This window comes from Exophiala mesophila (genome assembly GCF_000836275.1).
Source record: "Exophiala mesophila strain CBS 40295 unplaced genomic scaffold supercont1.2, whole genome shotgun sequence".
NCBI lineage: Eukaryota > Fungi > Ascomycota > Eurotiomycetes > Chaetothyriales > Herpotrichiellaceae > Exophiala > Exophiala mesophila.
Window position 1 is genome coordinate 5,368,546 of NW_015622505.1, and position 26,057 is coordinate 5,394,602.

The window sequence follows — 26,057 nt, forward strand, 5'->3', positions numbered from 1 at the left end:
GGACGTATCGGGAGGCTCTGCATACTAGAAGTAGTAGTGTGCAGTGTACATGGATATGAAGTTATGTGTACGAACATGTATCACAAGGTGAGTTTAGTTCTCAGATGCCAGGGCAGGGTCGAGGGGCTAGTCCATCGTGAGATGTTACTTAGATCGAACTCCTTTTGGATAGTCGAACGAAGGATCCCGGAGATTTTATCCAATGGTCCACCCCCAAGAATTGCATTGAGGCTGCCTACTCCGTACAGGTACTTTGTCTAGTCGTCGACCAGCGCCCAATGCGTTGTCTCCCTCCTCCCTCCACAGGTTGGATGTGAATGACGACATAGAGTTTCATGATCATCCCATCAGTCAATGCCTTCATATCAGTTTACCAACATGTCTCTCTCAACACATCCAGTTCATGCTTGGACCTACTGCAGCGTTGAACAGAGTTTGTGTATGATCAGACTCTCCTCCTCATCCTCTTGATTCTTTCTGTTGCATCTCAATAATGCTCCTGCTGTCACACGGATGCCAATCACGATTGCTTGCATTTGCAACTTTTATTGTTGCCTGCGGCGCTCTGTCCTTGCCATCTCAAACCCCTTCGCGACCGGAATCTAGGAACCCCGTCAAACATATCCCCAATATCGGCCTCGGCCTATGGAATTCCAAAGATGACGATGTGAGTTGATGTCCTACCATGAAGTCTCGGTTCCTGGCTCTAAAGGGCGACTTATAGGCAACAAAAGCTGTTGGGTATGCCTTTTCGGCGGGATATCATCACCTTGATGGCGCCGCAGTCTATGGTGAGTCATGACAATTCATTCATATATTTTCCTGTCTTTTTGGTGTCCTTGATATCCTGATGATCACCAGGCGTCCCTTTGTCTGACCGTGTAACAGATAATGAGCCGTTCGTGGGCACCGCCTTGAATGCTTCTTCTTCACCACCCCGCCACCGATACTGGCTAACGAGCAAGCTATGGAACACGGCGCACCGACCCAAATTCGTCCGCCCAGCCCTTGAAAAAACTCTCTCCGACCTCAATACCACCTACCTGGATCTCTACCTGATGCACTGGCCGGTAGCATTCCGGCCCGACACTCCCCCAGAACGCCAAGTGGTCGACCAGGACACATCGATCCTTGACACCTGGCGCGCAATGGAAGACCTAGTCTCAGCCAATCTGACTCGATACATTGGCGTCTCCAACTTTTCGCCACGTGAGCTCGACGCTCTTCTCAAAGATGCAAAGATCAAGCCGTTTGCCCACGAGTTCGAGACCCATCCATACTTGCAACAACAGGAATGGGTCGACTGGCATCACAAACATGACATCAAGGTCATTGCCTACAGTCCGCTGGCCAATTCCAACCCCACCTACCACGACAAGTATCCAAAACTGGATCCTATCCTTGCAGACCGATTCTGGAACGAGCTTGCGTTGGACAAGAACATCACCACCGCTCAGGCCATCCTGGGTTGGGGTATTCAGAGAGGCACCGTGGTCATACCCAAGAGTGTGCACCAAAAGCGAATCCTCGAAAACCTGGCGAGTGTGAATGTTAGCTTCACCAACGACGAGTTGGCCAAGATTGCCCAACAGGATCGCAGGGCTCGGTTCAATGATCCGGGTAGGTCATGGGGGGTAGAACTCTTTGAAGGTTTGGATGGTGGGAGTAATCGCTTCCTGCTCGATCATGAGCTGTAGGCGCGGGCGCTTGAGTCACGGCCAGATTTCTCATCATGTACATTATATTGACTAGGATAGAGCTGGTAGCATACGGCAATGGCCAGAAACACTCGGTCGGTCAATCATTTTCTCATGCAACGTCCTGGTCCTGATAGCAATGCGGATGATAAGAGTGAGAAGGCTGGACTGCTAACACCTGACCTCCATGGACACCAACGCCAAATACATGACACGCCGTTCAAGGATGCTTGGTAGGGAGGCATGTATCCCCTGTCCGCAAATCATGTGTAGCCGGGGTTTCCAGGTGGAATCTAATCATCAATATCTTGGTGTCGTGCCAGCACTTTTCTCTGATATTCGTCCGGGTCTCGTTGATGGATTTGAGCGGCTTCGTTGTTCAGGGGACTGGCACTGTGAACGAGGTTAGACTGCAAACTCCCAATACGAGTGGACATAGATTACTTGTTGGGTTCCCCTAGCAGGCTCTGAAGACTCAGCAAGACGGTCTGAACATTGTAGACTGCGCTCCACTTGTCCTTTAGAATGTCGAGACATATTCTTCCGCTGAAGTCAATGTTGGGATGATAGATGGGGGTCTTGAAAAGGACCGTAGGAGCGGCGTAAGGGTAGTTGCCGGGGAATTCGAAGCTCAGCTTGAGGTTTAGATCGGCGTAGGGAGTGCCCTTGGGACCGATGATGGTGGCGGTCCAGTGTAGCAAATTGCCATCGGCGCCGGGGAATGCGGAGATGCCAGGAGTAGGAGACATCATGAGGGTCATTAATTCAGACTGGAGTCTAAAAGTATTCAGAATCAGTAACGGCTTTGTCTGCACGACTCGAGGTGTATTCACCGCTTTGTGACCGACTGCGTGTCAGCCTTTCTAGAGACAGTGTTCAACTTGTGTGGTTCAGCCATCATGGATAGACCTGGTAGAGAGTTTTGCGTGTCCTCGGAGGCGAAGTCGACACTCATTGTACAAATAGTGCCGATTTAAGGTTGTTTGTGTCTTGTGTCTGTGTCTGTGTCTATGTCTGTGTCGAGTTGATACAAGTGACAGTCCCAAAACAGAACGCTGAAAACGGAAGAATGGCCTCAAGAGATGCAGACCGATGAACAGTAAGAGAAAGACAAAGCGAGGAATCACAAGAATGTGAAGCAATGTGCAGATGCAGATGTAGAAGCGTGGATTAGGCTGAGGATAAAGAAGAAGAGGGAAGTGGGAAGGTGAGCACGCAGAAGGAACAGAAAAAGGTCAAGTTGGCATGAGGCTTTGATGGCAGATGATGATTTGTTACAGTGACAGGTACTCCTACTACTAGACTCTACAATTTATTACCCATCAAACATCATGCGTGGATCTGTCGAGTCCCAGTGTCAAACCCGAGCGTGTGTGAAACCAGAGTGACGGTTTGTACTAGTCATCCGTTGGTTGGGGATGGTCAGGTTGTTGTTTGATTGTGATTATGTTTCTGGCAAAAATGCCAGGTGGGAGCTTCCAATGTCTGTGTTGACTTGTTCGCGTCACCCAGTAACCATGTGGTCCATCGGCGGCAGAGACGCCTAAGTAGACCAGACACAGAATAGCCCGAGGGGCCCGGGAGGAGCCAGCCAGCCCGCCCAGCGCCCTCAGGCCCCCGGCTTCTCTTAGCCAACCAATGAGTCCGCTCATGCCTGGTTTCGATGATGCAGTGGCACGAGTGGATTAGTGGAATATTATTGACCCATGGCTACCTACGGCGTACTTTTAGGGAGGCACGTCAGCGACAAACCACTTCACGTGGTGACGCGACAAGACGCGTGTGTATGGAGTAGGGACCTGCAATGCCTTCCTTGTCCAACGGCTCTGCTGGCGGAGCAATTGTCATGACACGCCGCCACCCCACAAACACAGGCACACAGAACAGCAATAACCAGCAATAACGACAACCAACAGATCTCAGATACTCGACTTCATTTCTGTCGAGATGCGCTCATGCACCCGGACACTGACGAGAACCTGAGCTGGATTGTCGGCTCAGTATGAACAACATCTCCCACTCGCAGTTGGCGCCTCTTCCCAGCCAGGTCCCTTTTCGCATTGTGTCTGCCACAATTGGATCAGGTGCATACGCATGGTAACTTGCTCCTCCACGTCTATCCCGACACCTCCCATCCATTCTGACCTTGTTGCAGTATCAAGAAAGCCGCCCCCCTAACCGAAGAAACTCCAATATTTGCCGTCAAATTCATAAACAAACACTATGCTCACAAGTATGGCCGCCTCAAACAAAAACAGCTCGAGATGGAAATTGCCCTTCACAAGCACATTGGCCTCCACAAGAACGTCATTGAATTCTACGACCACGGCGACGACGATGCTTGGAAATGGATTGCTATGGAGCTAGCAGAGGGCGGTGATCTCTTCGACAAGATCGAGGCCGATGCTGGCATTGCCGAGGATATTGCCCATGTCTACTTTACCCAACTTGTGAGTGCCGTCAGTTTTATGCACTCGCGAGGAGTCGCCCATCGAGATATCAAGCCCGAAAATGTGCTCGTGTCCGCCGACGGAGACCTGAAATTGGCTGACTTCGGAATGGCTACCTTGTTTGAGTACCATGGACGCAAGAAGCTGGCAACCTCGTTGTGTGGCAGTCCTCCCTACGTTGCGCCAGAAGTTCTGTCGTGTAGCACACATGCTGGAAACAAAGGGCGCGGTTATGCTGCCGACATGGCAGATGTCTGGTCGTGCGGAGTGGTCCTGTTTGTCCTCCTTGCAGGCAATACACCTTGGAGTCGGCCAGTCGAAGAGATGGACGAATACGGTCGGCCTAATGAATACAGCGAGTATGTTCAAACCAATGGCAAACCCAACGACGAATTATGGGATAGCCTACCAGCTCAAGTCCCTTCCTTACTGCGCGGCATGATGAGGGTTTCTGCGGAGAGTAGGTACACAATGGAAGATGTGCGGCGACATCCGTGGTTCACAAGACCCAACCGGTACATGGACCAGAAAGGGCGTCTTATTGACCCCATTACTATGGCCACCAACATGTTTGAGTCTTTGCGTGTCAACTTTGAAGCCGATCCCTTGGCTCACTCACAAAAGGCCTCGGTCATCGACCACCAAATGGACCTGGATGCTGCTGCAGGTGACAAGTTTTCCTCGACACAGCCGAATGTTCCTGCCGAAGACATGCTCTTCGACTGGGACCTTCCCCGCAATCACATGATATCCAGTACGCAAGTGGGCGCAGACATGTTGCAAGATGAGCCGGCAATGTCACAATACTCACAGCGTCCAAAGGTTTCGATGACGCTGACGCAGAGGGCCCGACAGTTTCGCGATATTCTCCCAGCGCAAAGCTTGACAAAGTTCTACTCGAGCTGGACCATGAGTCTCCTGGTGCCGCATCTCCTCGAAGCGCTGAGTCGCCTCGGGGTGCCGACGGCGCGCATCCCGCGCCCTGAGCGACAGGAGCTGGAATATAGCATTCGAATCCGGAGTCAAGACACGCGGGGCTGTCCCCTCAGCGGCAACATTGTGGTGGAGGTCATCAGCGACGGACTTGTCCAAGTCTGTTTTGTCAAAGGATCTGGAGACCCGCTGGAATGGCGCCGCTTCTTCAAGAATGTCACCGTTTTCTGTCAAGACGCCGTCCTCAGGCTGAACGATTGAGGCGTCTGTGGTGATCCCAAGGATAGGTCTAGTTCTGCATACGACGGCGTTGGAAAGATAAGAATAAATTACATTGTCGAGCGACAATAGAGGGATGCAATGGTTATAATCACGATGAGTAAGATGGCACGCTCCAGTTGTCTACCGTTTCCTAATGGATTAGTCCCTGCTCCTAAAGGCCCGCTGGTGTCCACCATTGAATTGAACTGAATTACTGGCATAATTATACGAAATACGGAAGGAGAAGTGCATGTGCCTCGGCGATTGTCCCGACTTTCACATGCAACCTTGGCTCTTTGCTTGGACACATGACTTCATGAACTCTCCCAGGCTTTTCCACAGCGGCGAATGGGTACCCAGTACTCGGTGCCCTGGGCGCTAGGCTGGTCGGTTCCCGCCCCATACCCCGTAAAATTGCCAGTGGCCAGGCACCCAAAGTACCAGGGCAAGTCTTGGTGGCACTAAGTACCTACTTCCGGCACTCATCGTGTGTTTGTGTCAGGTTCGTCATCGCCGGCAAGTCTCAAGTCGCAAGTCGAATGCAACTGCGGTGCCATGTGATCACCAAGTAATTTCTGCTCAGGCCCTTATTACGACGGTTTCGCTCGTGCCACACATAACACTACTCTTTTGTGATGATAGTCTGCTTTCACTGTCCTTGATTATTATTCAAGCACACCTGTACCATTTCCCCTCTCCAACTGACCTCGAAAGCCCTGCACCCTCCTCTGACTTCCTCTTTGACAATCCTCCAACACCATCAGCACCATGTCCCTCAAGAACGGTCAGAATTCATGACATGTTACCATAATTTCATAGAACCCAGTTGCTGACTCTGCGCGCCAGACGCATTCCCATCCTCCGAGGCATTTGACGTGATTCAGTCTGCTCTCTCCTCCAGCGAAGCCGATAGAAAAGATGCCGTTGCGCAGGGAAAGGCCATCTTTGCCTTTAAATTGAAAAACGACCAAGGCCAGGAGGAGGCATGGCATCTAGACCTCAAAGAGTCTGGCAAGGTTGGCAAGGGCGAGGCACCCCAGGGCAAGAAAGCCGACGGTGAGCAGCACATCTATTCTCCCCACTCCGTCACTCAGTGGGCGTGTCTGATTCGAATTTGTCTCCAGTCACACTATCGCTCTCTGACGAGAACTTTGGCAAATTGGTCAGCGGCAAGACCAAGGCTCAATCATTGTTTATGAGCGGCAAACTCAAGATCAAGGGTAATGTCATGAAAGGTGAGTCTAATTCTTCGACCTTGATGTGTTTCACGTGTATTGATATACTGTCTCCCAACAGCCACCAAGATGGAACCTATCCTAGCAAAGGCCAAAACTCAATCAAAACTATAGATTTGCTGTCCTTTTATATCACCAGCAAGTATCAGAGATTCGCGTCTCATCTTGCGTTACAAATTTACCCACACTCTGATGATCATGCTACCATGTGCTCTCCTTGTCTGACCGCAGCGGTTTTCTTTTCGCTCCTTCCTTCATCTACCATTCTTGTTGTGATCCCGTGACTAGACTACGAAACTTGGCGTGTATATTTCTTTGGACGCCCAACCTCGAAGATAGGTTGGAATATGACATATCACCTGGTAAGTGAGGCGTCTGGCTTTTCCATGACTAGCAAAATCTCTCCGAACTATCCAAAATACACCATGCGATGATGAAAGATCTCGATGTTTCCTCCACACGGCGTCCATAGTTTGTACGGTTGTGCCCAACACATCAACCACGCCCAAGCCACTGAAAGAGGTTTGACTGCGATCCAACCAGTCCCATCCCACATCACTCTCACATGGCCTTGTTTCCTGCTAATTCAGCCGTGCGGCTAGTGGCTACACCTCGGGCTCTTGCTTCTTGACGGTACGGTGTATACTGATGGCTTTCCCTGAATGGACCAACAGGATTGGCTAATCTCTTGACATAATGACCTTCCCTCACTTCGCCCTCAATACCTCCAAACGCTCCGTCGGTCACAAATCCCAACATCTTGCGCACCCGGTCTGACATGCTAGCCTCCACTTCTGGTCGGATCGATAGGAAATTGTTTTCCTGTTGGCGCACAAAGGATCGCATGAAAAACATGAGAATGACGGGCCGCTCACCACTAGTCATCTTATTGGGTCCAGTCGCGTGCCATAGCCGGCTCTCAAAGACCAAAGCTGTTCCAGCGGGACCTTCTGCTGCTACCGTCCCGTCAATATTGAACGGATCATCTGGCGCAATGGCTCCAATATGGCTCCCAGGGAAGACACGCGTCCCTCCATTGTCAGCTGTGACATCGGTCAAGAACCACATGATGTTGATTCCATAATACATGCTTCGGGTTGGTGGCTGGATGCCTACTTGATCTGTGTGCAACATCATCGGCGTGTTTCCTGGACGCGCGACATTCGCCGAGTATGAATGGACAAGGAAATACTCTCCTAGGTTTTCGGGGATAATGTCATCAATCAGTGGGTGTTCTAGGAGATCAAGAAACTCCTGCCCCTTGTTGATTAAGGTCCAGATCCGCTGGTTCGGTGATTTGGCTCCTCCATCGTGTGCAGACACCCCAGATTCAACTTCACCTTGTCCTTGTTGCCGAACTGCATCGGCCATGATCTCGACTTGCTCCGGCGTTAGAGCATTTTTGACCAAGCCGTACCCAAACTCCTTGAGATCCCTTCGAACTTGCTCCATGTCCTCTGTTGGGCTCGGGAGCTTGCTGCCGCTCTTGGGGGCAACGGGGTGGCTCGGATCGATGGGACACAAAGCGTCCGCGAACTTGACTGCCACTTTAATGTCGCCCTTGGGCAGGGTGGTTTCGTCAAAGAAACCATCCTTGAAAAGGGCATAGCGAGGCTCTAGCTGGCCGTCGTAGAACTGCCTGATATACTGCGGTTTGACCTTGACGGCACAATCCGGCTCACCGTCATAGCTTTGGAGGATACAAGGTTCTTGCCTTGTGTCGACATAGATCGGCCCATTCTGCAGTCCGATATCTAACTTGAGCACGCCCTTGACCTTGGTCATGTTTGGAAGGCGGCTTTTGATGATCTTGAGTGCCTCTGACGAGTGGTCTGGAGTCTTGGAGGTCGACTTCCAACCAGAGAACATTCCATAGCCACGGCTGCGGCCAAGAGCCTTCTTTGCCTCCTTGCTTGTGCCATTTGGAAGGACTGTTGCACCCGTCCCTGGGGTCACGCTGTTGGTCTGACCATTGGTCTGAGATGGAGGCGCGACGTTCATGTTGCCACAGAGGTTCTAGACTAAATATGATCCTGCGTGAACTGAGAGAAGTGGCCTGGACCATAATGGTTTGCACACGCCTTCTGCCATGGTCAAATATGGCTGACACCGTTTAATCATACTAATACTTTCTACAGTCATCTTTCGCTCTTGTCCTCAACACCCATGCTCCGGCTGGGGATAACCCTGATGTTAAGCAAACACCCCCTCGGGCCATATCGAAAACCCCGCAAAACTTGACGATCATACGAATCAAAGTTTCTGACTCGCGCTGTTTGGGAGATCACTATAGGTGCTAATTCCTCCACCCCAAGCCTGGTTTATGGGGTTGGATCGTAAACATCACGAATTCACACAAAGTACCTACCTATGAGTTGTTGTTCTACCCGCATTAGGTCTGTTTCCCCGGTTCTTGGCGACGTGATCCGTCGACAAAACTACACGAATTCGCTTCAAATGAATGTGTAATGTAGATGACGAGTGGGGGAACGGGCCCATGATTGTGATATGCCCACGTCTATGGATAATGACAAAACATATATCCACTAATAGCGACTCGAGCCGGCGGCTCGTCATTCGGTAAGATATCCATGTCATCAAATTCCAACATGCTTCATTTATCATACATCTCGGTGGCAAGCGTCATGCGTCTCGACGATCGAGGTCGAGAGATTACTGCGAGGGCCAACCGCCAAACTGATTCGGATTTTCATAGCCAAACGTCGAAGTGTCGTCAAACATGAAATCTTGTCCGTACCACTGTAAGACATCGACCCCACTCATCAATGCGTCTGGGCCCTCTTGCAGAGGCCAGGCTACTGTCTCTGGATATCCCGAGAACATGGGGTGTGAGTCAAGATTTGGCTGATCCATAGCTAGCCCTGGCTGCCTGCCTGTAGTCTGAAAGTCCACCGCTCTGACTGTGCTGGTGGATGGTATTGGGGGCTCTCCAACATTGATCACAGCCTGACTTGTTGAGGCCAGCGGAGCAGCATGGTTTGTTCTGAACCCACCCGATTCTCGAGGCTTTTGTCCGCCTGACATGCCTTCAATGACGCCTCGTCTATCAGATATGACATTTGAAGTGGTGGCCTGCATCCTCATCTGCAGCAGGACCATGGAGAATGCCCTCGCCACCTGAGAATTGTTGGCAGCGTGGACTTTGCTGAAAACTTCGGACAATGACATCATATATTCGTCGAATCTGAGATCCTTTTTGTCAATTGGAAATTGCGTCCCGGCCTGACCTTGATTCTCGCATATGATCAACAACTTCCGAAGAGATCGAGCCGCATAACCGGTCCGGACGAAGAAGAGATTCGGTAACGTGCACAGCATGGCCAGGCTCATGGAGAGAAACGAGTCGAAGACGGCGTGGATCGCGGTGAGACAGTTGACCAGAGCTTCGATTCGTGCAGGCATCAAGTGCAAATCTTCCAACGGTGTCACAATGGTGTCAACGCCTGCAGCGGCTTGAGCAAGCTGGGTGGGACGTAGAGGTGCACGGAGCTCATCGATGTCGTGCTCCGAATGAAGTGCTACCTCGTGGACATACAGTGTCATGACTGCCTCAACATGACGGATATAGGCTATAATTGGGTCAGCGTCTGTATGATTTCATGAAGGCAGAAGGCACAGGCAGTACTAACGTTCCTCTGTGTTCGACCTGGCTTGCCACCTCCATTGCTCGAGCTGTTGGCGAAACCCGCCTAGCTGATACTGAACTTTGACATCTCGAAGGGTGATATTGGATCCCGGATCGTCCATGGAGAAGATGATGGATGCGTCCTCGGCGATGTGCTGGAGCCTTATCAGATCACAAAGCCATTTATCGCTAGGCAGAGCGTTGGGATCATTGGCAATGACGTCGAGGCATTCTTCAATGTACACCGACCATCGAACAAAGGTCGGATGACGTAGGGAAATGGAAACGCTACAGAGATGAGTTCTTCTGTGTCCTGAAAACATCGAGTTTCAAGCCTACCTTGTAGCCGAGTAATAGCACCCTAACCAAGCCCTCCGACCTGCAAGGGACTCGAGCTGGTGTTCGCCTGCTATCTGAGCAGGAAATGATTTGTGAGATCTCCGACCTAAGCCGACGTCAAGGCCCATTGCCGCTGCGGTATGAACCATCTGGTTGAAGTTGAGTTCTCGCATGTGCTTGGCGCGTGCGTAAAAGCTGATCAAAACTAGCAAAGCCTGGATGAGTTCGAGAGACCTTTCCCCGCGATATTGAGCCCTTAGCGCAAGGTCCTTGGTCAGTGAGTCCCTCAGCTCTTGCTTAGAGGATGAATGCATGGACGAGGTGCCGACCACTACAATGGCGCAGAAAAGGAGAGGCTGTTGCTCCTTGACCGTGGCTGCCTCGACGTCGTCGGAGAAAACAACAAAGGGAAAATATCGAGACATTTGGAACTTGTAACGATCGAAAGCAATGCAAGCTGTGTGCCAATCAACAAGGCCGTCGGCGATTGCTTGGTCGATCAGAGTTTCACTGGTTTTGGCTCCAGCATCTCCATCCGAGGCAGCCAAACCATCGCTGGTAGATTTGGGCGTCGGCCCATGCGAGCCAGATTCGCTTGTAGCCAGAAGAGACGTCAGTTGTTCGATTTTCTTCTCGAGATCAGTCACTCGATCTGTAGTCTTCCTAGTGCGCCTTCGTGGAAGAGATTGCATAACACACTGTCGCCGAGTGCGGATGCATAATTTACAGGCACTGCCGAGAGCCTCGTCCACCTCGCAACGGGTTTTCATGCGCCGACACGCGATACAGGCTCTGCTGGAACGGACCTTTTTCTCCGCCGATGGCGACGTGTCTTGATGTGGTGCATTGTCATCACTGTCATCGCTGGGATCGCTCTGGACCTTGGTGTGCTCGGAAGAATTCATCTTAAGCGGTGCAGGTGTTGGCCATCAGACCATATGTTGTATTGAAAAGACCATGCAATCCAGGACCTGCCTCATGATCAAAGGGTCATGTTGTTGTCATCAAGAACCATGAACCGTGCCATCTTCATCCATGCACGTGGCATCTTGCACCTTCCTCGTTCGATATTCGGCCTTGGCGGGTGCCTTGAAAGCGACGGCGGAGTACAGCAGCCTTAAGGCACAACAAGCCTTTTGGGCGAGGATTAAGCACCCGAAGCGCAGATCCACACCGTCACTACAGTTTGACATTATAATTAGAGACCGAAACAAGATCTTGTTGGAGGCCGATGGGCTATCTCGGGTCGCGTATCAAGTTTGGTCTATATGGGACGACACATTGGTAGTTTCAAACCAGGCTCGAGGCAGTGACGAACATCAACGGTACGCAGGCAAATCAAACATGGGGGCCAAGGGCGAAAGGGCTGTGCTGGACACTAACCGCCAATGCTACCTAACGTCAAGGTCTGAGGGCGTCGTGGGCGTCTATCCCAAGCGACTGGCTTGGAGGCTACAACGCTAGACTCCCGTTCAGCAGTTCCAGGTAAGCTTAGGTCACCAATCCAACGACATCTTCTTCAAGCAAAGACTCCAACAACAACTCCAGTGAGTGTCCAAAATCAAAGCTGGAGACACTCGCATCTGCAGATCTATGTGCCCCCGCCGACCATCCTCAGTGTAATGGCATCCGGCTTGCTTGGGCTTTGTCGAGCATAATAGGGACTAAGCAACATATATAGGTACCTTTCATATGGCAGCCACTAACTTGCAGGCTGCAACCCCTGTTTCGGTCTTCGCTAGATCAGCCACGTTGCCTATAAGTCGCACATGGTCATTCTGCCTGGAGATGGCCACCAGGTCGACAAGGCTCAGACCCGCCCCTTTGCATTGGTCCGTGGAACCTGACTGCCGTTCTATATATTTGAGCAGAGATGCGAGGCAGCGTCATCAGTGCTCTTCTCTGCCCGCCTTGCAAATCTCCCCTTTCCTTTAACTCTGGGGTAGAGAGTATCCCTAGCTCTATGTATGACAATTTAGCGCAATAGCCCTCTCTCCCCTTCCTTCATCTATCAACGCCTTTGGTGAACCCCAAAGGCCAGACGTCATCGCCTTGTGAATGCCTCGTCGGCCGCAGAACACTACCCCCATCCGAGACAACAACTTGTGGGATTGCCTCAATTCGAGCTTCATCGCCGAGGAGAACGAGGCCGCCCGAGATGATATCGGGTTCGAAAAGCCCTGCGGCATTACCGTAGTTGCACCTGTTGCTCAAGCCGAATCCAAAAAGACGTCTGAACACCCACCTAAACAAGTCGATCACCAAGTTATCGTTGACGATTTGGACAAAGCGAGCATCCAAACATGGATTGAGCACAACTCGATTGACCAAGCAAAATTAGATGAACGATTACGGCTGAAACTCCTCGTCGTTCACCAGATCATTCGTGGTGACACTTTGAGACCCCCTCCTGAAGCAGGCGCGTGTCAGCTTTCTCGAAGATATCTTCAAACACATTTTGGATGCCCCGATGCAGCCTTGGAAAAGGCCTCTCAGAATGGCAGTTGGGCTTGGAACTTCCCAACATATCAACGCTCCGCCACTGATGTTATATCGTGTGCCGGCCTCGGTGCAATCGATATCAACATCATCTGGATGAGGAAGGAGAAGTCCAATGTAACATGGGCCATTGCTGTGTTTAAGCGCCCAGTATTTGACGCCCGAGAAAGGTTTGAAACCGACTTGAAAAGACTTGGTCGATACTGTGAATTACCGGGCTTCTTGCCATTCATCGCAGTGACTGCAAGTATCCAGTCAATTGAGCGAAGAATGGAAGGTCGGCTACGCTCAATATTTCAGGCAGATGTGCGGCTTGAAAGGTTCCCAAACGGCAGGGTTGCAGAAGAGTTGTACTTTGAGTCCAACACGAATGCCAGAAACATTGGCGTGGTTCAACGATGCGCAGGAGTCATGATCAGAACATTGGACGCCTGCAAAGAGGCCATGGCCTCTGCAACCCGGAGCGGTGATTCTAGTCTTAAGGAAAAGGCAGCGGAGTTGACAACTGCAATACATTACCAGAAACAATCGTTACTTGCGATCATTGAAGACTGTCAAGAAAATCGAGCGCAAACAGCGAGGCAGATCGAGTGCATATTGGGTTTCATGGCCCAGGCACAGACGAGGCTGAGCATCGAGATCGCCGAAAACCAGGCCAAGCTGGCCGAAGCGTCGCGAAGGGAACAAATGATCAGCGTCGAGATTGCAAGGAGTTCACAACAGATTGCGGCGGACACAAGACGAGACGGTTCCTCGATGAAAACGTTGGCTGTTGTGACGCTGGTGTACTTGCCCTGCACAACAATCTCATCGATCCTTGCGATGCCGTTGTTTGACTGGGATGCAGAGACCGGAGCCGTTGTCAATCCAAGAATCTGGGTCTTTTGTGTTCTTGCTATCCCTCTAACATTCATAACCGTTGCTTTATGGCAAATTTGGCTAAAAATGCGTGGGGATCCAAAGTCAAAAGCCCAAGTTGGCGGAGCGATCGTTGAAGAAGCTAAGCCATAGGTCCTGGTTGTTTGCCTACAGGGCGAACATTGTAGTTCGAATTTTCTCTGGGATTTGGTTGTACAGGTCTACTCGATATCATCATCCTCTTCATCAACCATCTATCAGCCTAGAGGTCAGCTAATTACAAGCGGCCGTTCACTAGCACTATCCTTGTTACTCAGTCAAGCAGTCTTTCTGAAAATGTCCGTGGGTGACGAATACTCTCTCCGAATGCATGTTTTCATCACAACGACGATAACTAGAGTACAATACTTCGAAGGTTTCCATGGCACGTGACCATATTGTTCCCCAGGCGTGTAAACAGTGGTTCAATACCTACCTACGGAGTAGTATTTACATGAGGAAACTCAATCTCAGTCAACTAAATAATGTAAGTTGGCGATCTATACCAATGGGAATGTGATAGCGTAATCGTAGCCAGAGCTGATGCTTGTCCTAGGGAGCTATGCTTTCATGAGCCAGCCAGGCGAACTCCTTAGGCCAGCCAAACCTTAGTTGCTCCGCCCCTCCTCATTGCGCGACAAGCTGCTGGAAATTGGAATTACGGGTAGCACAGGCGCAGTCTGGCACAACTGGTAATTGTCATCCTCGGTTGTCCCACACCAGTTGACCTTGGGTATGACGTGATTGATTGGCCACCATGCCCGATACCACACTCGGCATAGGGTTTAGACGGCGGCGCCTAGGGCACAGTTATAAGTATAAAGATATCGATGGTGAGAACATTCGAGCATGAGATTTCCCTCCCCACATATCGTCTGTGTATATACCCAAGTCCGTGTTCATCATATCGCATTGAGATTGCCCAAAATATCAGCATCCCCTTTGCACATACAACGCCCTGTTTGGCTCTACCAGCTGCCACGAGAATCCCTGTCGACATCATTCTGTCCTCAATCGTCCTCGCATTGCTAGCCGTCATCATGGCTTTCCAGTTGCCTTCATACCTCACCCGTTTTCTCCGACCCTTCACCGCATCTGCTACCTTGTCCTTGCAGCCCGATGCCCTGTCTGCGCTCCAATTTCCTCCCAATTCTCAGCGGGCCATCTTCGCTGGTGGTTGTTTCTGGGGCCTGGAGGAGCTGTACCGCAAGGACTGGGGCAATGGCCGAGGATTATTGGATTGTAGAGTTGGCTATACAGGTGGACAAACCAAGGCACCATCTTATGAAGATGTATGCACTGGTAGAACCGGACATGCCGAGTCCTTGTTGATTGTCTTTGATCCTGACAAGGTTTCGTATCGAGAGCTTGTCACATACTTCTTCAAGATGCATGATCCAACAACCCTCAATCGTCAAGGTGCGGATACTGGAACACAGTACCGATCAGCTATATTTGCTGAAGATGAGGAGCAATTGAAGATCGCCCAAACCGTCAAGGAGCAAGTGGGAGCTCAATGGTACAAAGGCAAACCCATCACAACTGAAGTATTGAGGGCTACCCAGTGGTGGGACGCCGAGCCAGAGCATCAGAAATACCTGCTCGTGAACAAGTATGGTTATCATTGCCCAGCACACTATGTCAGACCTGGACTCCCTGATCTCAAATGAGGAGGATTTGAAGGGCGACATTATATGGTGCTGTAGGACGAGTTTTCTGCCGAAACCGCGAGTCTGGAAAAGCTTGAAAGATGAGGCGTATGAAAGTCGAACATATATTTGAGATATGAAGTATGAGGTATGCGGTATGCGGTATGCGGTGTTTAAGTCCACATCGATGTGAATACTATGATATTGAATATATATTTATTTATATGGGAGTCACTTACTCGGTTGTATTTGCCCATGACTTTCTAGATGTGTACAGTTAGTACAACCTGCGGTCAACAAGACAGATAAGACATTAAAGTCGAAGTCGAAGTTCGTCGACTTCTGAAAGGCCACATATCGTCATTCTCAATCCTGCAGGCACAGCGCTCTACATTGGTCGCACCTGCAGCCAACCGTCGAAACAAAGAAAGCCGCATGTCACGTGATACTCCTCTCACTGGTGCCAAGCCTCGACTTGTAGAAGTTGAAGATGTTTGGACAGACTCCGTCCCAATGTCGACGCAACCAAAAAGCCGTTGGTTGAACTACGAGGACAAGAATCTCTTCACCGCGCAGGGTGACTCGACGTGCCAGACTCTACCTGCGTCTGATTTCTCCTTGTCACCTTCCCTCCTCCTTAACTTTGATAAACCCATCACCTCAACGCGTCCATCTCGATGATCAATTTCCTTCCACTCCTCCCGCGTCCTATCCTCTCCTCTCCGCCTCTGCCAGGCCACCAGTGATATGCCGAAACGTGTCGCCGAAGAATACATCACCAAAGAAAACGGATCATCCGCAAACTTTGACCCTGCCGGCGACAAGCCCAAAATGTCTACTGCAGCACAGCTGGCCAAGCGAAAGTTCGTCCATCCACTTCCTTTCTTTGTTATACAATTCATCGTCGCCGACCTCTTTCATCTTGCTCTCCCCCCTGCATCCTCTCTGTTACCTTTCACTCATTGTTTTCTTCTGCGCCTCTCTGCTAACTCGCTCCTAGAATCGCTCAGCCAAGAAGTCGTCTGGGGGCAAATCGTCCATCCCATTCTTCCTTCGGTGGTGCCGCAACACCTACCAAACCCGCACAACAGCAAACGTTCGGCAGTGTCAATGGTTTTACATTTGGTGCAGCCCAGTCGTTTCCACAAGATAACAGCACTACCGGTACCGGTTTTAGCTTTCAAGCCCCTCCTCAGTCGAGCTCGTTTACCTTTGGCGCCCCCAATCCCTCGTCCGTCTCCAACCCCTTTGCCAATTTAAATGGTAATTCCCAGTCTGCAACTGTCCTTCAAGAAGATACTTCAATGGAGAGTCCTCAGAAAAAGCCCGCTATAGGCAATATTTTTGGCGCTTCCAGTGGAGCGAATACAACTGCCTCGAACTTTACCTTTGGCCAGTCGGTTCAGCCCCAGGCAAATGGTGGTATCAACTTCGGATCGACTCAACCCAGTAATAGTACTCCAAGTATGAATGGAGGAGGTCTGTTTGGCAGTTCTTCCAAACCCGAAGCTACCGCATCACCTAGCAACCCCTTCGCTTCTCTTGGACAGCCCAAACAGCCCCAGCAGTCGTCTTTCTCGGGCTTCGCTCCCACAGCTGCTTCATCTCAACCCGAAACCTCAAATTTTACATTTGGTCAACCAACATCTGCTCCACCCAGCCAAAAGCCCTCCTTCAGTTTCGGCCAAACGAGCACGTCGAGCGCTCCAACCTTTGCCCCTGCGCAAACCCCAGGAGCTGGACAGCCACCAAATTCCACTTTCTTCTCGGCCCAAACCCCGGCACAAGCACCACTGCCTGGATTCTCACCTGCGAAAGAAATCTCAGGCAATCAAGATCAACCCAAGACACCATCACTTTTTTCTGTTCCAAAGTCATCGATATCTCAGGAATCAGCGACATCTAATGCACCACCACCATCGTTTCTTTTTGGCAAATCCCAGCCAACTTCTGGAACCCCGATTGCAACGACTTCAGGAGAACCGCTGTCTTCGGGGTTCGGCCTGCAAACCGAGGAAGCAAGTCCTGAAAGAGGAACTTCTCCAGCAAAGGCCCCTGATGCCGATACAACCATTCCCAAGAATCCCTTTGCCGGCCTCTTTGGTCAGCCAACCACGACTCCTCAGCCTGTCAAACCACTCTTTGGTCTTGCGAATTCCACACCGTCATCAGTTCCTGCGGCCACAAGTACTTCTAGCCCTGCATTGGAGAAGCCTGCAGACAAACATGCTCCTGCTTTTACATTTGGACAGCCTGCCGCACAGGCGGTCAAATCAACACCGGGCTTTGCGTTTGGGCAGACTGCGGCGCCACCTCCTTCGAGTGCTGGTCTTTTCTCTCCCACAAATTCCAACACCGAGAGCAACAACCTGAGGTCTAATCTCTTTGGCTCAGCACCTTCAGCAACACCTCTCTCCAACCCACCTATCCCGTCCAGTGAAGGACCCAAGCCTTTTGCTAGTGCAAGTACAGGTCCGCAGACCAAATCTGCCTTTTCTTTTGGCACGCCTTCTCCTGCAGATAGCACGCCTGGTGTAGCATCCACCTCGCCGAACAAACCCACTGTTCATGCCACCGAAGACGGAGTCAAGAAACAAGCTAGTGTTGCCAACCCACAATCTGTTTCCAACCAGCCTATCTCCGGAATCTCTACCCCAAAATCGGCGCCGCCTGTTCAGACTGTTGGCCGGGAGACTACCTCTACTACCTTGTCTGAAGTCACCGAGACAACTCCACGGCCAGTCTACACAAAAGCCGCACATTTCATCCCCGGATCTCTGCCCGCGGAACAGTATCGTAGTTACGATCGGAACTATCGTTTGCATTCATTAAACGTCGGTCTGCAGAAAAAGCTCTCTGGAGTTGACCCGAGGTCATTTGACTTCGACAATATTATTCGACATTATGTTGCAGCAAGGGAAAGCATCGGGGAATCTCTTGGTCTGTATGAACGCAATCTGGCGGGTGCGAAACGTAAATCCGATCGGGCGGAAGACCAGGATGATTCGAGCTCACGCAATAAGCGCACCCGCTCGGAGGAATCTGTGGGCAAGACCATCCCCTCGACAGCTCCTTTTGCTAGCGCGACTTCGACAACTTCCGAACCCCAGTCTTTGTTCGCTCTCAGCTCACCTGCTGCACAGACAGGCCCAAGTTCCAGCCCTTCCAGAGCTACGGAACTGTTTCGAGACATGATACCGGGTTCAAGTGACAGCCAGTCTGATAAGGCCAAGCCTTTCAACTCCTTTGCAGGTATCGCTTCGCAGCCATCCTCCACTCAGAGTTCCACCACCCCCAACCCCTCAAACCCCTTCGCGTCTCTTGCCTCGGGTTCGAATACTTTGGCGACCACACCGTCGTCGAGCCATAGACCAGCTACTGCCTCCACTTCAGCACTATCTGGACCATCTTCCAGCACATTTGCAAGCCCCAGTAAGGAAAGCCGGATCGAAACTCCTCAGACGGAAAATCAAAAGTCGACTGTCGCAGAAAGTACTACACCAAAGAAATCATCCGCTAAGCCTGCCTTTGAAATGCCCAAGTTTGGTACTGGCGGGGCAAATTTCATGGCAGCTTTTGGGCAGCAGGCAAAACAGAGTGCTGACAAATTCGAAAAGAGCCAGCTGGAGAAGCGAAAAGCGGAAGAATTTGACTCTGACGAAGACGACGAGGAAACTTTCTACAAGCAGATTGAGGAAGAAAAAAGGGCGAAAAGAGCCAAGATTGAAGCTATCGCCCGCGGCGGCTTCGTGCCTTCCTTCGGCCAAAAGAGTGGCGAGTCTTCTACGGCATTGTCTGTGTCTGGGGGCACTACAGACGCCCTCAAAGGTAGTGGACTTGGTTCATCATTTCTGGTCAAGAAAGGCTCAGCACCGAGTGCCACTGCAAGTCCTAACCCCTTTGCGAGCTTGGGAGCAGCCGCCGCGAAACAATCCCATTTAGCCGTGGACGATACCACTGAGAATCAAAGCTCGTCTGAGGGTAACGAAGACACAAACGACGCCGAAGATGGAGACGAGGCTGGAGCTTCTGGTGGCAGTGACGAAGACGACTCCGACAACTCTCCTGATGATGACGCCCCCAACCAAGACGATGAGGATGAGGATGACGAGGCGAATGGCCATGACGGCGATATGACACCCAGCCCAAATGCTGGGAGGAGCCTTTTCGACCGAATCGAGCCTAACCCTAACATTGCTCAAACTAAGGAAACCCCAAACGGCATCAAGAACAGTGCAGAGGACGACTCCAGTGCCATCTTTCAGTCGGCGAAGAACCCCGCGTTCAAGAAATCTCTTTGGGGCTCTCAGATTGGCCAAGAGACCCCTGAGCAGCCAACTTTCTCTCCCATCACGCCCTCGACGACCGATTCGACTCCCGCATACAAGCCTGCCACAACTTTTACCTTTACCGCTCCACCTGCAGCATCTCGAGCACCGACTCCTGGAGCCTCGATTTTTGCGGGCGGCCTCACCAAGAACGGACCTATCCCTGGAGAAGGCATGTTTGGATCTCGGCCTAGCACCCCAAGTAATGGCGACAAAGCTGTGGATAGTAACCCGCTGTCGCGGTCGGTCCTCGCCTCACCACCAGGGACTGATAATACTTGGAAACAAGGGGCACCCATCACCTTTGGGGCTTCGGAGACGTCAGCGCCGTCTTTCAAATTCACTGCTGCATCACCTGGGCCAACTAGTTCAGCCTCTACACCAAAGCCCTTTGGCAGCCTGTTTGGTACTTCTAGCACAGATTCTAAATCAGCCGAAGCGCCTAAAGTTGGGTTCAGCTTTGGCGCGCAGCCATCGTCTCCTGCCCCTGGCTTTCTCGGTGCAGTGTCTCATCTTGGGGGCGGGTCTGCGGCTAGTTCGGCGATGTCATCAAGAGCTACCTCACCTGGGTTGACTGATACGGAATCCGTCGCCACCAATGATACGGAAGAGTCGACTGATCCCCAAGCATCCTTAATGGAATCTCGAGCAGGAGAAGAGAATGAGGACTGTCTGTGGGAAGGACGTTCAAAGGCCCTCATGTTTGTCAACAAAGATTCTGCAGAAGGTACAAAGCTGAAGCCCAATGACTGGAACTCGATGGGCGTAGGCCTTGCACGAGTATTGAAGGATAAGACGACCAATAAGACACGAGTCTTGTTCAGAGTCGAGCCGAGTGCTTCTATTCTCATTAATTCTCACCTGATTGAGAGCACATCGTATGAGAATATGCCGTCCCAAAAGAGTGGCGCCGTCAAGGGCACGCTTCTCTACAAGGGGAACCTTTCACGATGGGTGTTCAAAGTCAAGACACCAGAGATGGCTGAAGAGCTGACCAGAATATTGGAGGACAACAAAGCAGCATGAGTTGGTATCTTGACAAGATGAGGTACCTTAAAAGGGGAATGTTTGCTGGGTGGAAGAATGAGATGAGCCCGGTGGAGGTCATTTGCAACCGGAATAATGCGGATCTTTGTCGCCCATATGGGTCATGTTACAGTTCACAGTGCTGGTTCTACAGATGCACAGCGTTGGCGTTGGCTAAAATTGTCTTTGATCGGGACGCAGAACGTCGCGATCAAACCTGCTGGAAAGTAAATACATTGTCACCAGCGCGTATCTCTAAAGCGCAGGGTCGACGATGACCTTTTCATCTATGGCTCTCTAAAGGCCGTGTTTTACATAGAGTTTCCGTGGTTGACTTCAATCATTGCCACTGGCTGGTCGAGGGCCAATCAATCATCCGAGGAACAGTCGAGCCGACGATTCGGTCTACAAAAGTCAATCTTGGTGTTGGTTGGACTCCAACCTCATTGTGTGTACTGTACATAATCATCATAAAGAGAGATCACTATAAGTGTTAGGTCAGAATAATACCTCTGTCCTAGGATTTGCAGTCATTCACTCCAATTAGTGGTTACATTTGATGATCTCTGCTGTCTGAGGAAAACTTTCTACGTCCATGACGCAGGAGGCTATATCACAAGATGAGGGAAACAAACCAGACTCGGAGCATCGCGTGAGCGAGTTGAAAGTTATTTAGCGAGAGGAACGAAGACAAGTGATGTGTGATCAGCTTGAGTGATCAGTGGTGACTCATTTGAATACTTCCATATCTGATTAACATATGGAGTTTTGGAGAAGGATGGCCATCGGAAACTAGTAGGCCAAGTTTCAATCGCTGAGCGGCTCAAGATGTTCGGCCGAAGGGCCTACACACCTAGGGAACGGTAGCCATCCTTGCTTTTCATCGCAGGACGACCCAAGGGGCCGGCCACCAGACCGATGAACATTTGGCCATAACATCCACCAGGTCTTTCGACCCTCATGCTCTCGGGCGCCACCTAGTCATGCAAAATCGATGCCTTCGAAGCCAAGTTCATCTGGCATGTACCTATGATTCCTCGACAACAACAGTCTGCAGTCCCTTCACCTCCTTGTCCTTAACGTTGACGGCCTGGACGTAGCTGTACAGCTTCTCCTTGGCGCCCTCCTCGTCGTTACGCTTTCGGCTGATGCGTACGCGTAGACGGAAGGGAACACCTTTGATACCGGATTCCCAGACCTTCTTGTTCAATTGTGGATCGAGACGAACATCGGATGTTCCCTGCGCAAGAGTGTTAGCTGTTCTGTTTTGCTGGCCGCAGCTGGAATGGCCCCAGAGAGGGTTGGGGAAAATCCTGTTACTTACCATAGCGGTCTGAGCGAATTTGCGGATCTCCTTGATTGCGCGGGGTGCTCGCTTCTTGAAGCTGATGCCGTGGACCTGCAGAGCAAGAAAGTGTATAGATCAGTCTTCCGTCCAAAATGCTTGTCAAACGTGGTTGCGATGTGCGTCGTGACGAGAATCAAGCCATTCGGGTGGACTTCACAAAACTGATTGTTTGCTGGAAAAGACCATTCAAATGGTGCGTTTCACGTCCATCTTTTCACGAAATAAAAATTTCCATGGCCCGGGCTGTTCGTCCTTACTTCACCCACGAAGGTGGAAGAAGGGGTTCTCTGGCGGTGTGCATTCGGGACGGTGGGTTGGTCTGGTGGGTAAAACATACTCGCTTGTGAAGGTGGATGGTATATTCGCGGGCGACGACATCAGAGATCGCAGATCGCGATTTCTTCTGAGTCGTCTTCTTCGCCTGAGTCTTGGGATTATCTTTGGCCATTGTGAAGGTCGGTCTGGGAAAAAATTGTTAGCGTTTCTGAATCACTCCACTGAACTGATACAGCGCTGTGATAGCCCTTTGGTTGGATTGAGGAAAGATATGAAGAGGAGTATCTTACAGTTCCAATGGACAGATAGGGTTGTTGGCGACGATGAGATTTTCGAAGTTGAAATTCAACAGTCAAGGTGCGCTGCGGTGCCAAAGTCGATGGAATAACTTTGAATCGCAAACTTGTGGGTTAGTCCTCTTCGGGCTTAGCATTGCCAAGATTTCATAGTCACGTGACTTCACTCGACCTTTGCGAGGCGCATGCACTGGAGATCGCGATGCTTGCAATGCTATTGCACTATGTCAAAATTGTTATTGCCGTCTCACAAACAATAGCCTGACGGCGTGTATAGGAAGCAATCATAAATATTTGAAAAAGTCTCTCGGATTGACCTCTAAGATATGAGTTACAAAATTGCTCTGGTGCAGAAGCTAAGAGTGATCTGTTTCGTCCTTATAGCTAACCTTCCCAGCACTCACATCAGGATAGACGTCGAATCTCCTTTGGGTATAAATTGGAATGCCTTTTCGAGTTTCCTCGATCTTGTTCTCGTCAAGATTGGCATAGATGATGTCCTCAGACTCTTGCGCTTCTGACAGAACCTCTGCATTAGGGTTGACCACCATAGAATGTCCATAAGCATGGTATGACGCTTGGAGATCTCGTGCAGGACTGCACATTGCAACATATATCTGGTTGTCCATGGCTCTTGCACGAGCCTGTAGCGCCCAATGCATGGGGCCTGTTGTTGTGTTGAATGCTCCCGGATAGACAAACAGAAACACACCCTTTCTTGCGGCGACCATAGCCAGTTCCGGGAAGCGGACATCATAGCAGATGGCAAGACCGATCTTACCATATTCAGGAAGATCCAAAATAGTGACTTTATTCCCTGGAGAAAGAACTTCACTTTCTTTGAATTTTATCTTTCCAGGAATATCTATGTCAAATAGATGGGTCTTGCGGTGAGTTGCGAGGAGATCTCCACTTGGCGAAAACACCAACGAGGTGTTAAATAGTTGCTTGGTCTCGGGTACAAATTCTGGTATGCTTCCGCCGACAAGATATGTTTTCGTCTCTGCGGCAACAGATGACAGCATGTGCCACGATGGCGATTTGTCCTTGGAGGGAGGGGAGGGGAGGATGGTTTCAGCATATTGAGGAAAATATTGAGTGCCGTAGGGAGAATTGAAGCATTCCGGGAGAACGATCAGATTTGCTCCGGCTTTGGCAGCCTCTACAACTTTGGACCGGGCATGGGCCAAATTGGCGGCTTTGTCCGTGCCTGGTTGGATGTCAGAGGAGGTTATGGTGGGGTGTGGGGTGATGGCACTCACCACTTACCTGATGCCAGTTGCACAAGAGCAAGCTTCAAGGGTTTCTTCAGGAGAGCAGCCATTCTGATCGAATCGTGGGATGTTGTGTAGGTAAATGTGGAAGAATTGTTCGTTGTTGGCTGTTACATATCATTAAATCAAGTAGGTTGGCATATCAGGTTGGAGAAGTGGGGGACATTTTGGGCTGAGGGGGCTCCCTTATTGTGGCAAGTGAGCCGAGTTGGCTCTTCTCCTTAACCGTTAACTACCCTAACTACCCGGAACTATCTTCAACAGCAGACACTTTACTTTTGCTTTCAACACCAGGATTTCTGCGGGCAGAAGTCGTTGTGCCTCATCTACTGGCATTTGTTGCTCTTCAACAGCAGTGCCCCGATCTATTTGACTGACCATGGTTAATTTCAATCTCGCTGTGATTCTGCTGGTAGGATGCAAAATGAAGGGCAAATGACTGAGAGTGCGAAGAACGCTGAGGCAATACTGATACACTCACAATTGAGCCTTGAATGTCATCATGCAGAGGCTGTAACAGAGACAGAGGTACTGATACTTGTTGAAGCCATGGCTGTTTGTCACTAGAAGTGAGTTCCTGCGTGTTTTGTTTTGCTCTCGGCGCACCATGCCCATAAATGGAGACTGCAAGTTTGTGTTGAATGGGTTGAATCGTTTATATGCCATCAAGTCCAATCATCCAGCTCCCATTCAAGTGACACCTGCTGTTGCTTCCCTTGACAAACACTGCACTCAACCTCTTCCTCAAACTCGTCTTTGACAGCAAAAAGGCAGAACGCCAATCTGCGTTACTGCAGATGTTGAGGAACTGGTAGAGATTTATGGTCCTTCACAGTTGCTTGCTTTTAAATTCAAAGTCACTGCAGGCACCGATCAACTAAACCCGCTCAAGTCACGCCTGCCCCGAATATAAATGCTTCCTGAACTCCTTTTCTTTTCTCACTCTCAGCCATTTCAATCTCTGCTCAATCGACACCCGGTTGCCTCCTATTCAACTTCCTTTGATCTCGTTTGATCGATCTGCCTACCAGGCCCTTCTCCGAAGTGTGTTCGCTTTGGGTCGAATTCCTGCAACCGTCTTTGTAAGTCTACCGATCTAAGTCTCTATATTGAAATTGACTTGGGCATTGACATTGACATCCGCTTTCTACAAGATGGCCACCATGGAGTCGATTCATACCAACGTCCCTGCTGCTAACCCCAGCCCTACCCACTCTCACTCTACCAAGGACCCTGTCAAGACTCGTTTGAATCTTGACGAAGCCCAAGCCCACGAAAATGGAACACCAGACTTGAAACACGAGAATACCGGATCTACCCCCAAGCGTCGCCACCACTTCGACAGAGCCACTGAACAAGGCGTCCAGGCAGCAATGTCCCTGTCTTATCAGGTTGTCGTCGCTTCTCGCGAATCCAGGCCACTTCCAGAGATCTCGGGTGCTCAAGGTGCTGAGCTTGCTCTTCTTGCATCTGATTTGATTCGGATCCTCAACTCTGACCAAGTCGTAAGTGATCACTGCGACCTAAAGGCCAGAACGAGTGATTACTAACTCGAGGATGTAGACTACCAGCAGCATTGCCCGTGCGGTCGCGTGCATGCGAGGCGAAGATCGGATTACTGCTGGTCAAGCTCTCAGACAAGCCAGATGGCTCAGCAAGATCAAATGGCGTCAGCCCCGAGCCAGAAACGGACATGGCAACAACGCCGAAGTCGCAGCACCTCTTCCATCCAACGGCACAAAGCCTGATGCACCAAACCCCGCAAAGACAAACGGTCAGGTTCCAGAAGACAAAGAGAATGTGAAACTACAAGCCGTTACCTTTGCCAATGCCAAGGACGTCGACCAAGCCACCTCGAAGGGCAAGAAAAAGAATAGCACGAAGCCTCGTAGCCAAGCAAGAA

The 26,057-nt window shown here is 50.6% G+C and overlaps 9 protein-coding genes across 10 annotated transcripts; 5 read left to right on the plus strand and 4 right to left on the minus strand.

Moving 5' to 3' along the window:
• Window positions 1-320: 320 nt before the first annotated feature.
• On the plus strand, window positions 321-1,705 carry PV10_03641 (the record flags this gene model as incomplete). 2 transcript variants are annotated; one of them, XM_016368116.1, is made up of 3 exons in its annotated part: window positions 321-667; window positions 725-791; window positions 889-1,705. In XM_016368116.1, exons 1-3 carry the CDS (start codon window positions 494-496, stop codon window positions 1,695-1,697), a joined length of 1,050 nt encoding a protein of 349 aa, XP_016227634.1. In that variant the 5' UTR covers window positions 321-493. The 2 variants fall into 2 exon arrangements, with proteins under 2 accessions (XP_016227634.1, XP_016227633.1); XM_016368115.1 differs by having other exon boundaries at window positions 862-1,697.
• Window positions 1,706-1,718: 13 nt separating this feature from the next.
• Window positions 1,719-2,967, minus strand: PV10_03642 (uncharacterized protein). The gene is made up of 3 exons (XM_016368117.1): window positions 2,531-2,967; window positions 2,142-2,474; window positions 1,719-2,090 (listed from the first exon to the last, which is right to left on the minus strand). The coding sequence occupies exons 1-3, from the start codon at window positions 2,650-2,652 to the stop codon at window positions 1,991-1,993; spliced, it is 555 nt and encodes a 184-aa protein (XP_016227635.1). The 5' UTR covers window positions 2,653-2,967; the 3' UTR covers window positions 1,719-1,990.
• Window positions 2,968-3,491: 524 nt separating this feature from the next.
• Window positions 3,492-5,484, plus strand: PV10_03643 (uncharacterized protein). Its single transcript, XM_016368118.1, has 2 exons — window positions 3,492-3,794; window positions 3,853-5,484. The coding sequence occupies exons 1-2, from the start codon at window positions 3,700-3,702 to the stop codon at window positions 5,339-5,341; spliced, it is 1,584 nt and encodes a 527-aa protein (XP_016227636.1). The 5' UTR covers window positions 3,492-3,699; the 3' UTR covers window positions 5,342-5,484.
• A 353-nt stretch (window positions 5,485-5,837) lies between these two features.
• Window positions 5,838-6,793, plus strand: PV10_03644 (uncharacterized protein). Its single transcript, XM_016368119.1, has 4 exons — window positions 5,838-6,125; window positions 6,188-6,397; window positions 6,466-6,576; window positions 6,638-6,793. The coding sequence occupies exons 1-4, from the start codon at window positions 6,110-6,112 to the stop codon at window positions 6,688-6,690; spliced, it is 390 nt and encodes a 129-aa protein (XP_016227637.1). The 5' UTR covers window positions 5,838-6,109; the 3' UTR covers window positions 6,691-6,793.
• Window positions 6,794-9,059: 2,266 nt separating this feature from the next.
• PV10_03645 (uncharacterized protein) lies at window positions 9,060-11,577 on the minus strand. Its single transcript, XM_016368120.1, has 3 exons — window positions 10,562-11,577; window positions 10,227-10,510; window positions 9,060-10,166 (listed from the first exon to the last, which is right to left on the minus strand). The coding sequence occupies exons 1-3, from the start codon at window positions 11,464-11,466 to the stop codon at window positions 9,250-9,252; spliced, it is 2,106 nt and encodes a 701-aa protein (XP_016227638.1). The 5' UTR covers window positions 11,467-11,577; the 3' UTR covers window positions 9,060-9,249.
• A 3,242-nt stretch (window positions 11,578-14,819) lies between these two features.
• Window positions 14,820-15,878, plus strand: PV10_03646 (peptide-methionine (S)-S-oxide reductase). The gene has a single exon (XM_016368121.1). It carries the CDS (start codon window positions 14,998-15,000, stop codon window positions 15,625-15,627), a length of 630 nt encoding a protein of 209 aa, XP_016227639.1. The 5' UTR covers window positions 14,820-14,997; the 3' UTR covers window positions 15,628-15,878.
• A 260-nt stretch (window positions 15,879-16,138) lies between these two features.
• PV10_03647 (uncharacterized protein) lies at window positions 16,139-21,364 on the plus strand. The gene is made up of 2 exons (XM_016368122.1): window positions 16,139-16,469; window positions 16,607-21,364. The coding sequence occupies exons 1-2, from the start codon at window positions 16,354-16,356 to the stop codon at window positions 20,958-20,960; spliced, it is 4,470 nt and encodes a 1,489-aa protein (XP_016227640.1). The 5' UTR covers window positions 16,139-16,353; the 3' UTR covers window positions 20,961-21,364.
• A 241-nt stretch (window positions 21,365-21,605) lies between these two features.
• On the minus strand, window positions 21,606-22,941 carry PV10_03648 (uncharacterized protein). Its single transcript, XM_016368123.1, has 4 exons — window positions 22,875-22,941; window positions 22,646-22,769; window positions 22,285-22,359; window positions 21,606-22,200 (listed from the first exon to the last, which is right to left on the minus strand). Exons 2-4 carry the CDS (start codon window positions 22,754-22,756, stop codon window positions 21,988-21,990), a joined length of 399 nt encoding a protein of 132 aa, XP_016227641.1. The 5' UTR covers window positions 22,757-22,769; window positions 22,875-22,941; the 3' UTR covers window positions 21,606-21,987.
• Window positions 22,942-23,171: 230 nt separating this feature from the next.
• On the minus strand, window positions 23,172-24,268 carry PV10_03649 (uncharacterized protein). Its single transcript, XM_016368124.1, has 2 exons — window positions 24,150-24,268; window positions 23,172-24,090 (listed from the first exon to the last, which is right to left on the minus strand). The coding sequence occupies exons 1-2, from the start codon at window positions 24,202-24,204 to the stop codon at window positions 23,237-23,239; spliced, it is 909 nt and encodes a 302-aa protein (XP_016227642.1). The 5' UTR covers window positions 24,205-24,268; the 3' UTR covers window positions 23,172-23,236.
• Between the last annotated feature and the right edge of the window lie 1,789 nt (window positions 24,269-26,057).

Bases quoted from the DNA above. Each gene is read 5' to 3' on its own strand.
- PV10_03642 (XM_016368117.1), bottom strand. From the start codon at position 2,652: ATGAGTGTCGACTTCGCCTCCGAGGACACGCAAAACTCTCTACCAGGT. The intron at 2,475-2,530 runs GTGAATACACCT...GAATACTTTTAG, and splicing joins ACGCAGTCGGTCACAAAGCG to ACTCCAGTCTGAATTAATGA. The intron at 2,091-2,141 runs GTAATCTATGTC...CCTCGTTCACAG, and splicing joins CTGCTAGGGGAACCCAACAA to TGCCAGTCCCCTGAACAACG.
- PV10_03643 (XM_016368118.1), top strand. From the start codon at position 3,700: ATGAACAACATCTCCCACTCGCAGTTGGCGCCTCTTCCCAGCCAGGTC. The intron at 3,795-3,852 runs GTAACTTGCTCC...ACCTTGTTGCAG, and splicing joins GGATCAGGTGCATACGCATG to TATCAAGAAAGCCGCCCCCC.
- PV10_03644 (XM_016368119.1), top strand. The intron at 6,398-6,465 runs GTGAGCAGCACA...ATTTGTCTCCAG, and splicing joins CCAGGGCAAGAAAGCCGACG to TCACACTATCGCTCTCTGAC. The intron at 6,577-6,637 runs GTGAGTCTAATT...GTCTCCCAACAG, and splicing joins CAAGGGTAATGTCATGAAAG to CCACCAAGATGGAACCTATC.
- PV10_03645 (XM_016368120.1), bottom strand. From the start codon at position 11,466: ATGAATTCTTCCGAGCACACCAAGGTCCAGAGCGATCCCAGCGATGAC. The intron at 10,511-10,561 runs GTAGGCTTGAAA...TCATCTCTGTAG, and splicing joins TGCTATTACTCGGCTACAAG to CGTTTCCATTTCCCTACGTC. The intron at 10,167-10,226 runs GTTAGTACTGCC...ACCCAATTATAG, and splicing joins CAGGTCGAACACAGAGGAAC to CCTATATCCGTCATGTTGAG.
- PV10_03646 (XM_016368121.1), top strand. From the start codon at position 14,998: ATGGCTTTCCAGTTGCCTTCATACCTCACCCGTTTTCTCCGACCCTTC.
- PV10_03647 (XM_016368122.1), top strand. From the start codon at position 16,354: ATGCCGAAACGTGTCGCCGAAGAATACATCACCAAAGAAAACGGATCA. The intron at 16,470-16,606 runs GTTCGTCCATCC...ACTCGCTCCTAG, and splicing joins GCACAGCTGGCCAAGCGAAA to AATCGCTCAGCCAAGAAGTC.
- PV10_03648 (XM_016368123.1), bottom strand. From the start codon at position 22,756: ATGGCCAAAGATAATCCCAAGACTCAGGCGAAGAAGACGACTCAGAAG. The intron at 22,360-22,645 runs GTATGTTTTACC...CTTGCTCTGCAG, and splicing joins CCATCCACCTTCACAAGCGA to GTCCACGGCATCAGCTTCAA. The intron at 22,201-22,284 runs GTAAGTAACAGG...ACTCTTGCGCAG, and splicing joins AATTCGCTCAGACCGCTATG to GGAACATCCGATGTTCGTCT.
- PV10_03649 (XM_016368124.1), bottom strand. From the start codon at position 24,204: ATGGCTGCTCTCCTGAAGAAACCCTTGAAGCTTGCTCTTGTGCAACTG. The intron at 24,091-24,149 runs GTAAGTGGTGAG...ACATCCAACCAG, and splicing joins TCTTGTGCAACTGGCATCAG to GCACGGACAAAGCCGCCAAT.